At 43.5% G+C, this 11080-nt stretch overlaps 1 protein-coding gene across 2 annotated transcripts in view; it reads left to right on the top strand.

Annotated features, from left to right (window-relative positions):
- Nucleotides 1-10644, top strand: part of LOC147115881 (vesicle-associated membrane protein 3-like) — a 179393-nt gene extending 168749 nt beyond the window's left edge. Inside the window, exons 4-5 of one of the 2 annotated variants that reach the window (XM_085990524.1) lie at nucleotides 575-626; nucleotides 3805-10644. In XM_085990524.1, coding sequence (XP_085846650.1) covers nucleotides 575-626; nucleotides 3805-3821 — 69 coding nt within the window. In that variant the 3' untranslated portion in view covers nucleotides 3822-10644. Of the gene's footprint in view, nucleotides 1-574; nucleotides 653-3804 lie in introns of those variants that run through there. The other variant, XM_085990523.1, reaches the window with a different exon arrangement.
- Nucleotides 10645-11080: the final 436 nt, after the last annotated feature.

Consider the following 11080-nt stretch of genomic DNA (forward strand, 5'->3'; position numbering starts at 1 on the left):
ATCTTCTTTACCTAAAGAGTGGCAAGAATGTGGAACTCGCTACCACAAGGAGTAGTTGAGGTGAATAGCATAGCCGCATTTAAGAGGAAGATAGATAAGCACATGGGGAGAAAGGAATAGAAGGATATACTGATGGGGTTAGAGGAAGAGGGGTGGGAGGAGGCTCGTTTGGAGTGAGTATGAACACCAGCATAGACCAGTTGGGCCGAATGGACTGCTCCTGTGCTGCAGACGTGATGTGATGTAATATGTGTGAAACTGAAGTCCAAAAAAAATGGTGGCAATGAACAGAAAGACCACAGCCTTCCATTGCGCTGCTGCCTGGCATTCGTGTGTTAACCACGACAGCACTCCGAGCACCGTGCAGCAAGATGTACATTATTGGCCCCACTGTAGAATTTACTGTCCCTTTAGTTTTACCTCATGTATATCACTGCAAGTGAAAGATGATTAATGTACAAAATGCATTTGGAAACTAAAGCACATTAACTAAATCTGGTTTTATATAACTTTATATTGCGCTGATGTGTTTATTCGTGCTGCTTGCCTAATTTCTCTTTTGTCATACTTACAGATGATGATTATACTTGGAGCAATATGTGCATTCATTATCATCGTTATCATAAGTAAGTATCTTTACTGGAATACATGATAGCTCTGCATTGCTTCACACTAACTGCCTTAGTTTGTGGATCTAATTTAAATAAAAGAAAATGCATGGTTTTGCATTTTTCCCAGCACTCAGTTGTGCCTCTGGGGGGAAAAATTTGGTAGCTTTGCGCCTCGTTAGTGCTCTAAGAGGGCACTAACGGGGCGCAAAAGAACTAGCACCTGAGCGTGGCGCCACCAATGCCTCCCGTGAAATTCAGCAGGAGGTTAGCGGCGGCGCTAACTGTTAATGCCCCGCAGCGCTGCAGCATCAGTGATGATGTCATCGGCGTGTGCAGCACCCTGCTCGTGGTCCGGCTGCGATCTTCAGTAGCGCTCCCTGACTTGCCACCGGACGCTATGTCCGACGGGGTCAGGGGGACCTACCTACGGCCGGGGCGGCGCTATTTAAAGGCATATTTGTTGCTGGCTGCCTGCCGGCACCTGTCTCCGCTCCCATCCCCGGCCTCCTTACCCACGCCCCCGGCCTCCTTACCCACGCCCCCATAGAGTGTCGGCTGCGTTCCAGGAGCCCGGCACTTCTCTTGAGTGCCGGGCGCCTTTGCCGGCACTCCAATCCCTGGTGGCCCAGCTGGGCCCCGGGTCACGCTGCGCAAGGCCGCTCCCCTTTAAGAAGGGGAGGAAGGCCTGCAATACCCCAGCACGTAGCGCCGCGATATTCCATCGGAGCGCCCCAAGAGGGAGGCCCCAGTAACGTCCCGCTTCCCTCTTGGGGCGCAACCACTCAATTTCAGTTGTGGGGGCACTAATTTTTCCGGGGCACTAAAAGTAGCGCCCCGGCGAAGTTAGTGCTCCAAAGGGGGCGCGACTCAATATTTCGCCCCTGGAGTTTTCCTGTGTGTGTCAGCATTTTCTACCAGTTTTTTTGGCACTTGTTCTTCATATGTGACATACGGTTCCATTTTCGGACCTAGAATGCATTCATACACACAAATGATGCAAACATTCTTAAATATGCAATGGGTTCACAGCTTGCGGCCACACTTGCTTGCACCTCAGGTAGAGTTGAGGTACCAGTGTTGCTCACTTGGTGCACACAACCCCAATAGGGGTCTTTCTTGAGGGTCATCCCCAGAGAATCGTTGCTTAGAGGACCATCTTCTCCAGGCCAGGAAAAAACACCTGACACTTGGAGCATCCAATACAAAGTGCAGGCGGGGAGAGTGATTGATCAATTGCTTCTCCAGGTTGGGACATTTCATTTTTAAAAAGCCTCTACCAGCCCTAGCATTGCTGCATGTCCGTTGTATACAGGCCTTTCTAACATCCACTATTGCTAGGTGGGTAAGGACAGAATCTTTACTATATGATGTCATTCCATTATTGCCACCTTATTTGGTTATGGCCATCCCTTTCTGGATGAGCCTTAATATTAGCAGATCTCCCATGGCATTGTTCACAGTGAGTTGAAGGAATCAGCATTTTACACCATGTAGCATACAAAATGTTATCAGGGCCACTAATCTATGCAGTTTGAATAAGTGCAATTGTGTTTTGTGTTGCCAATATTTTTGGGTTAGAATTCTGTGATTGTGTCTATATTTTTGCAAACTTTGTAAATCAGTGGCCTTTGATTATAATCTACAGCCCCAATTTTAACCGAACCCGCCCAGCGGGAATGGGGCGTGCTCATGTCCGACACTCGTTTTACACCCCACCCGAGTTTATTTTCCATTGATGGAGTGTAAAATGGGTGTCCAACCCGACCCGACTATGCCCCATTCTGCCGGGTGGGTTAACTTACAATCGGGGTTGATATGTTGTTTAGCAATGCACTCTTCATCTTTTTAAAAGCCCAGAATACACAGGGGGTGGTAGGGAAAATGTTCCAGGTTGCAAGTAGGTAGGAGGCAGGTAGCACTAATAGGGGTGGGATCATGTGGATGGGCACTATTGGGAAGGTAGTCTTGGTGGGATATGGGAAGACCAGAGGAATGGTGAGGGGCGTCAGTATTGCTGAGGAGGTCCTTGGGTCTGGCAATAGTGGAAAGAGAGTTCTGCGATCTGCGACTACTGGGACTGTACTTTGCAAAGGTGGCAGTGGTCTTGAGTTATGGGAGCACTGGGATGGGGATAATGGGGTGTGGGAAAATTAGAGGAGGGGTTTGCTGGGTGTGGGAGTACTGGAAGGGGATCCTAGGCAGTGAGAGTGGGGGAGGTCATAGGATCTTTGAGTACTTGATGGGGGCCAGGATTTTGAAACAATGGGAGGTGGATGGTGGAGTTTTCAGCAGTGGACAGTGTACTAGAGTACGGGAGCATTGGGGAAGGAGGTGCCTGTGTGTCGGACTATTGGAAGGAGGGGTCTGGGAGTAAAGTATTTGATTGGACAGTGTAAAAGTACTGGTGAGAGGAGGTTCAAGGGTCAGGGAGCATTAGAGAGAGCAGTTTTGGAGTCCATGAGAATTAAAGAAGGTGGGGGGTGCGGCCTCAATGTGGTAGTGTTGGGCGGAGCCTAGGGTCTGAGAGTAGTTTTGGAAGGCGATGCTGTACCTCATCCAACTGTGCCCTGTGCCCTATCCAACACCCTACCCTTTCACAGATACTTTCTCCTCCTCCAACTCTTAGTTCATATTGGCACCCTTTTCCCTCTGCCTCCTCAATTCAGCTTGGCACTTTTCCCAAGCTGGTACTCTTCTTTCAGATGTGATCTGCAGCCATATGTGTTATCTACATGGTGTGGATGGTGGCCTGATGGTAGGCTCTCACTCTCTAGAGACTTGAGTGATTCCCATCCTTGACTATCATTTGAAGCTGCCTGTCCTTTATGGGCATCTTTTGCCATTTCTTTATTCTAATCGTTGGCGGGAACTCTTTGCAATAGCAGTGTGTTTCATCTTGTGTCCAGAAGTGGCAGTGGAGGAGATGTTGTCCTCCATTACTCACACATTGTAGAAGTTTGCTACCCAGACCATTCGGTCTTCTGCCTGGAAGATGATAGCAAGGAAGTAGCCAAAACAGGAATTATAAGCAAAGTTATTAAAAAGGTCTAAAATGCATTTTTTTGTCCAAACTCCAAACTGAAATATATGGTTTATAATCCCCCTTTTAGTTTAAATTTAGTTCAGAACTCCATCTTTTCCCAGCTTGGTTGTGCTCTGCGATTGTCAACTCTCCATTGTGCCTCTCTTCCAGTTTATTTCTGCACCTGAGGAGAAGGAAGTCCAACTGAAGATGCAGCTCAGCTTCGTTCTCGTCAGCCATATCTTCTCCAGTGTCAGACATTATTTATTAATCTCTGCTTATAACCATGGTTGTTTTTATTTTGTCTGTAAGCTACCCTAATTATTCAAATGGGTGCATTGATTGATATCAAAATCTGAATAACGATTTAACCAGCTATTTACTGCCGAATAGTTAAGTAGGTTCATGTCTTATACATTCCAGGATAAAACTAGCACAATGTAGGTACATTGGCATTCAACAGTTGGATCATGATTCTAAATATAACTCTGACTTTTTTCTGACTTGCCAAGTTGTCTGGAGGTAACAGTCTGAAATGCCCAAAGCCTTAACGACCATCAAAACAAACCACAGATTTAAATCGTACAATGTAAAATCACCAGAAAATCATCTTTATCTTTGACAGATCGGAACAGATTTAAAACAAATCAATCGTTACATTGCAGATATTACATGTGATAATACAAAATCAAAAATATAGGTTCGGATCTAATAATATGAGCTTAACGTCTGAGTAATAATGGTAAGCAGTCTATTCAGTATTTGGAGCTGTCTCGGATCTGTAAGGATAAAAAGAATGGCTGAAGCATTAATTGATTTTAAAACATAATCAGGTAGCAGTTTATCTGGTCAAATTTAGGCTGAGTGATCATAGTTGTATTACCATAGCCTTCAGCTTTCAACAGTGGGCCATTCTGTTTTATTTTGGATATGTGCATATTTGGTGGGTTCAGGAATCACATCAGACAGTAGCTGGTTTCTCAGTGCAAAACTTCTATCCCAATTTGTCTGCTGTCAATAGGTTACTTTGAAAATACCAATCTTCTAACAAACTACCTACTATCCTAATAAAATGTTTGAAAGGAAAATAAAATGATGATTCAATTCTACATGCCAAAAGTTTGACAAGAAATACTGTCTACAAAACAGAGAGAGAGACTTGAATTTAATTGTGGGAACAAATTACAATCAATATCATTTATTTTCAGTCTAGTATTGACTTAAAACTACCTAGCTCCAAAATTCATGCCCAGTTTTAGTACAGAAATCGCAAAAACTGGGTGGGGGGCGGAATTTGGGGCAGTAGATTCTTTTTGTTCAAAATTCTGACAGGGGGGAGAGGCAGCTGCTTTTTTCCACCCATCTTGCCCTTCATTATTATTTTACAGTACAAGACGGGACTGATGGCATCTCATTCCCCACCACAAACTCCACCATTTATACCTAATGTACAGCCGATGTACAGTATGATGCAGGTATACATGCTGTGCAATAGCCGTACATAGGGCCCCCAATGTCATTTCCCACAATGCTATAGTAAAGCAGCAACAATGCCAAGGAGCACCTCAGTAAGAAAAAAAATGTCTTTAGCCACTTTGGCCAGACTGGCCTGCCCACCCCACCCCCCAGCCTCGACAGAGCAGGGAATGCTATAAGTAGTATGGGCACCTGCCCCTTTTATGCTGATGACTCAGCCCTGGGACTTAGGACAGGGTCTGTGTCAGGGCAGACGAGCAGGAGGAGGTCCTGTCCCATTGCACATCCAGTGGTGCAGCAACTCAGCCCGGACTTTCCAGCCCCCTATAGTTCTAGTGATCTTACATAAAATATCGGATGCAATGACTGTGTATTTATACCTATGAAGTCTCCAGAATTATGTTATACTCCTATACTACTGTCCAACCATCAGTCTGTATTCTGGGTAAATAAGAATTTGGTTGCTCAAAAGCAGAATTATGAAGATAAAATTGTGCAAGCAACAATCTGTTCATTTGGCATAAATAGAATATATTTGATACCTGTGACATATCTGTTGATTGGATCACAGACCTGTAGAATCCCATCTGCTAAACATGAGGAACTGAGGGCTATCTGAAACCATGCAGTATTCCTTAACAAAAGGCTGATTTTGATCACACCTCCATGCAACTGAGTACCAATGCAAATTCTTTAAAAAGAAAAATATGTTGGTATTTGGTGTGACTTCTCCAACACACAAGTAGAATGTGCAGTGAATGGGCCACAGAATATAAATAGCATCCAACTCGTGACCTGGGATCTGACTCTAAGTAGCATGCAGTGCCCTTAGGTTATCATATCTCTTTGTTTTATTGGGACCTTTCAATTTAAAGGAGTCATTCCCTGATTAGAACTGATACTTTCACACCCACTCATGATACACTTTGTTTCTTGTGGTTTATAAGTTCTTTATTGAGGGTCTTCTCTTAGTCAAAGGTGTTAGCTTTGTAGATCCCCTGTTCACTGAAATAATCAAATGCGATAGTCATAATGGATTGCATAATCGATTTTTAAAATGTTGGACTATTAATTGTTTACTTCCTTCTTTCATTATTGTATATATGGTGTAAATCTTACAGGATCCTGACCTACATGTAATCTGTAATGTGCTATCCTCTGAAACCGTGAAAGGGGAACTGCAGAATTCATGCATCCCTATTTGCTAAATGTGTTGTAAGTAGTTTGCTTATACAAAGATTCTGAAAGCTTTGCGTATATTCCCATACTGTACACATGTTCCAGCATTGTCCCACAAATGTACAAATATTACAGCTTTACAGCTTGATCTTCTCCCCCCGCCACCCCACTCCATTTTTTGTTTAAACGCTTTCCTAATTATTTCTGGTTCTTCCATACACCATTCACAGCTGAGAGGAGTCAATTGATCGGCTTGTACCCTGTTCCTGATAATGCCACTTTGGAGGATCCGTACAGCTGAAGCCTTTTCAGTTTTTCCTCTCTCCATTTTGTTTTTCTCCTGCTGTGAAAGTGCTCAGCTCCTGCTATATGCTTCCCCCCTCTAAGCTACAACCCAGTAGAGATTGGCAACTCACTGGGTGGGAAATTGTAAGTGTAAACCCTTTTGCCACTCTGTGGTGCAGTACCTTGGTACGCCAATGCACCAAGCCACTGTGCCACCTAGCCTTATGACTTCCGATAGTGTTTCAACTTGCTGTGGTTACCTTAATCAACTACATTCACAAAGCAGTCAGAAGCCTATAGTCAGTTCTAAAACGAAGGTCTGCTTAAACAAAATTTTAAAAAAATCATCTTTAAAAAAAAAAAAAACTTTTTCTGGTGATTTAAAAATCAATTTGTTGCTTATTGTTAAACTAAGCTGTATAATTGCCATTAAAGTCAACTAACCCTCAGAGGATACAGGAAGGGTTTTGCTACCCAAATTTCAAAATTAGTTTTGCCATACTTAGAATATTTATACATTTGGCTAATACCTTATAATAACTTTTGTAATGTTGCAGAATATATTTTTTCCAAATGATTGAAAATAGAAGAATACTTGAATGCTTCATAGGCTCTTCACTACTGAAAGAATTAAGAGCTTTGTTATGTTCACCTTGTTTGGATTTTTGAACTGATCTATTCTCAGCACTGTTTAGTGAATATAGTCACACCCTGTGCCTATTTTTTTGATTTGTTGTGATTTATTTGTGAATGGTTGCTGAGTCACATTTAGCAACACTGAAATCACTATACTCCAGGTGAGTTAGAGCACCAGTTAACTTTTCAGAAGGAATAATTTTGTTAAAAAGTGGTTGAAGTGGAAGGAGTATTTTGAGTGATCAGTGGGTGTGCGCCATAAATTTTTCAAAAACACATGGGGTGAAATCAAGCTGTGCAATTTCGATATACATGTGTTCACATGAAATTCCTCTGTCCACTATTTTAATGACGGCGCTAACCCATTTGAAATAATCATGCAGCACATTTTCACACCAATTCCCCCTTCGGGCCCCGGTTCTCCTCTCCCCTTCAGGCCCCGGTTCTCCTCTCCCCTTCGAGCCCCGGTTCTCCTCTCCCCTTCAGGCCCCGGTTCTCCTCTCCCCTTCAGGCCCCGGTTCTCCTCTCCCCTTCGGGCCCCGGTTCTCCTCTCCCCTTCGGGCCCCGGTTCTCCTCTCTCCTTCGGGCCCCGGTTCTCCTCTCCCTTTCAGGCCCCGGTTCTCCTCTCCCCTTCAGGCCCCGGTTCTCCTCTCCCCTTCAGGCCCCGGTTCTCCTCTCCCCTTCAGGCCCCGGTTCTCCTCTCCCCTTCAGGCCTCGGTTCTCCTCTCCCCTTCAGGCCCCGGTTCTCCTCTCCCCTTCAGGCCCCGGTTCTCCTCTCCCCTTCGGGCCCCGGTTCTCCTCTCCCCTTCGGGCCCCGGTTCTCCTCTCCCTTTCAGGCCCCGGTTCTCCTCTCCCCTTCAGGCCCCGGTTCTCCTCTCCCCTTCAGGCCCCGGTTCTCCTCTCCCCTTCGGGCCCCGGTTCTCCTCTCCCTTTCGGGCCCCGGTTCTCCTCTCCCTTTCAGGCCCCGGTTCTCCTCTCCCCTTCAGGCCCCGGTTCTCCTCTCCCCTTCGGGCCCCGGTTCTCCTCTCCCCTTCAGGCCTCGGTTCTCCTCTCTCCTTCGGGCCCCGGTTCTCCTCTCCCCTTCAGGCCCCGGTTCTCCTCTCCCCTTCGGGCCCCGGTTCTCCTCTCCCCTTCAGGCCCCAGTATTTATAGGATGCCTTCATTTCACTAGGGAAACAGAGGACATACAAAATTTCATGCAATTGGAAGTATTTAAAAACAAATCCTTTTTTTAAAAAAATACGGAGTGACTATTGGCAATGCGGTTAACCTGCATCTTTAATGATGGCACGATGACTATTGACACAGCAGCTGGCCCTACATCTATTGACAACGTGTGATTTAGGGTTATGGTTCATGGTTGGGGTTTAGGGTTAGTGGTTAGGGTTAGGTTTAGGATTTGGGTTAAGATTAGTGGTTAGGCTTAGCTGTTAGGGGTTAGTGGTTAGGTTTAGGAGTTGTGGTTAGGTTTAGGGTCCGGGACTAAGATTAAGGGTTGCGGTTAGGGTGTCAAGGTTAGACTGTCAGGGTTAAAGATCGGGGCTGGTGGTTAGCATTAGGGCTACGGGATGTTGCTAGTGTTAGAAAGCCTATCAGAAACGTGCTGTCGGTAGCAGAAAGTGACAATGCCGCTGCGTTGTCACTAGATGCGCCAAGAAAAATAAATACTTGGAACTGATCTCAGATACCAGAACATTTGAAATATTAATTTACTCTGGATTAATACAAGGTGAAAATTTATATAAATCTCCCTTGACTTCTGCTGTTAGGGAGATCAGCAGAACGGGTCAGTGGCTCTTTGGAGGGGAAACAAACATAGGAAAATGCTCGCTCTAAGCTAGATTGCTACATTCACTTGTTAAAAAAACACGAAACTGCACAAGGCATATATTGCTGTGCCTTAATAGATAATGGAACAGATGTCAATGGGAAATGTGTGGGGGGAGAAAACAGAGAATGCTGGAAACCAGTCAATCAGCACCTAAAAGAAAAAAGACAAGTTAACGTTTTAGACGGGACCTTTCATCAGAATGGAGGTTTCTGTTTTTATTTCAGATTTCCAGCATTTCTTTTATCTCACTGAGAAATACTAGGATTGAACAAACATTCTAGTACTGCATAGCATTGAAAATTAATAGGCACGTAGAATACTGTTGTCAATTTTCTATAATGGCCTTGGAATATTGTTATACCACAGTTTAGAAAAAATGAAGTGTTTTATATCTTTTAGCTCTCAAAGACATTCCAATGAATCTATAGTTAGTAGTATTTTTCTTTAGTGTCTTATAGTGCTTTTTGACTTTAACCTATAAGAGGCAATATTATATTTTCCAAGTGCTTAACCTGGAGGTGAGTGCAGTTCTGCCCCTGCCCTACTAAACAGTACCACTTCTCCATTAAAAAAAATCACTGGGAATTGCATGGAAATGTTGCATTAGATATATACTAATTTGATGTTGCAATGATGAACTTGTAAACACCAAGTTTGTATTCTCTGTGTGTGCGTGTGTGTGCGCGCGTGTGCGTGTGTGTTTATATTTAAATTGGTGAATGCAATTTCCATGTTGTGTATGTGCAACATTGATGTATTTGTCTTGGCAAATAAACCTTTGTTTTAAAAAAAGACTTTGCTGGTATTATTCACTTGCTGTAAAAGCTAACCACCTCAAAAGAATGTCACTGGGAATTACATAAGATATTTACAAATTTGATATTGCAATGATGAACTTATTAACATCAAATCTGTCTTTTGTATGTGTGGTTCATACTTAGACTGGAATGACGTGAACATAATACATTAAGCAACATAGGCATTAACTTGTTTAATTTAACCTGCATCAAATAGCATACCAAGGAATGTAGTGCAAATGTGTAGAATTTTGTACGTGAAATTCACCAATCAGAATGTTTACCCTTTGTTGTCCTAATCCTGACACCCCCATCGCTAAAATAATTAAGTTAATTCATATGTAAAATGTTGCATGTCCATGTTAAGAGATATGAGAGTGTGAGTTAATATAATGTGATTATGGTCAATCTAGAATTTACCTCAGAGTTTGCTTTCTTAAATTCTGTTAATTTTGTGTCTGTATATAAATAGACCTTAGTACTTTATGGAGCATATCAAGTTGTTATAAGGACTGAGTAGCTAAAGTTAATTGTGCAATGGATATTGACCTTTCTTCTCTGAGCACATTGCCTCATTCAAAATGGAAATCACACAATCGGAAGAAGAGTTGGAAGTGTTTGTTTGCAAAAAGTTCAAAAACATTTATCAATATTCTTCATCAGCATTTCAAAGAAAAATCAACCACAGAAATGTACAGTAGTATATAGTTTATAAATTCAGTGATTTGCCTGCTGTATTTATTATGTTCACCTGCTATCAGGCTGTACCTTCAAAAGCTTTAATTCCATGCCATTTCACAAAGCAGTATTCCTCCCTTAACTTTTCTTTCTTGTATATTGTCTCTATTTTCCCGTCTATCTCCTATTATTTCCCTTATTGCTTGCTCTCTTGCCTTCATTTGTATAAAGCATTGATGAGCATAAATCTATCCACTACACTGAGTCATACATCCGTGAAGAAAAAGTTGAGTATTCCTGGCAGTGTAGTAACGAAACCACACCAAGGCCACAATTTCGCCAGCCGTGGAGAGTCCGATGCGGCCGCAGCAGACAGCGGCCTCAAAGCCCACTCCCGTCTTCATCCCGCCTCCTCCAAGTGATTTTGCCCTGATTGGGCTTGTTAAGCCCACCGTGTGAGGTTCCTGGCCAATTAAAAGGAAGCGGGTCTGATGACGTCATCTGATGAAACATCATCAGCCAGTTTCCTTAAAGGGGCCATGTCCACATTCATTTTGACAGTTGT

Source organism: Somniosus microcephalus, chromosome 6, assembly GCF_052327205.1.
Source record: "Somniosus microcephalus isolate GS21.2 chromosome 6, FLI_Smic_1.0, whole genome shotgun sequence".
NCBI classification, from domain to species: Eukaryota; Metazoa; Chordata; class Chondrichthyes; order Squaliformes; family Somniosidae; genus Somniosus; species Somniosus microcephalus.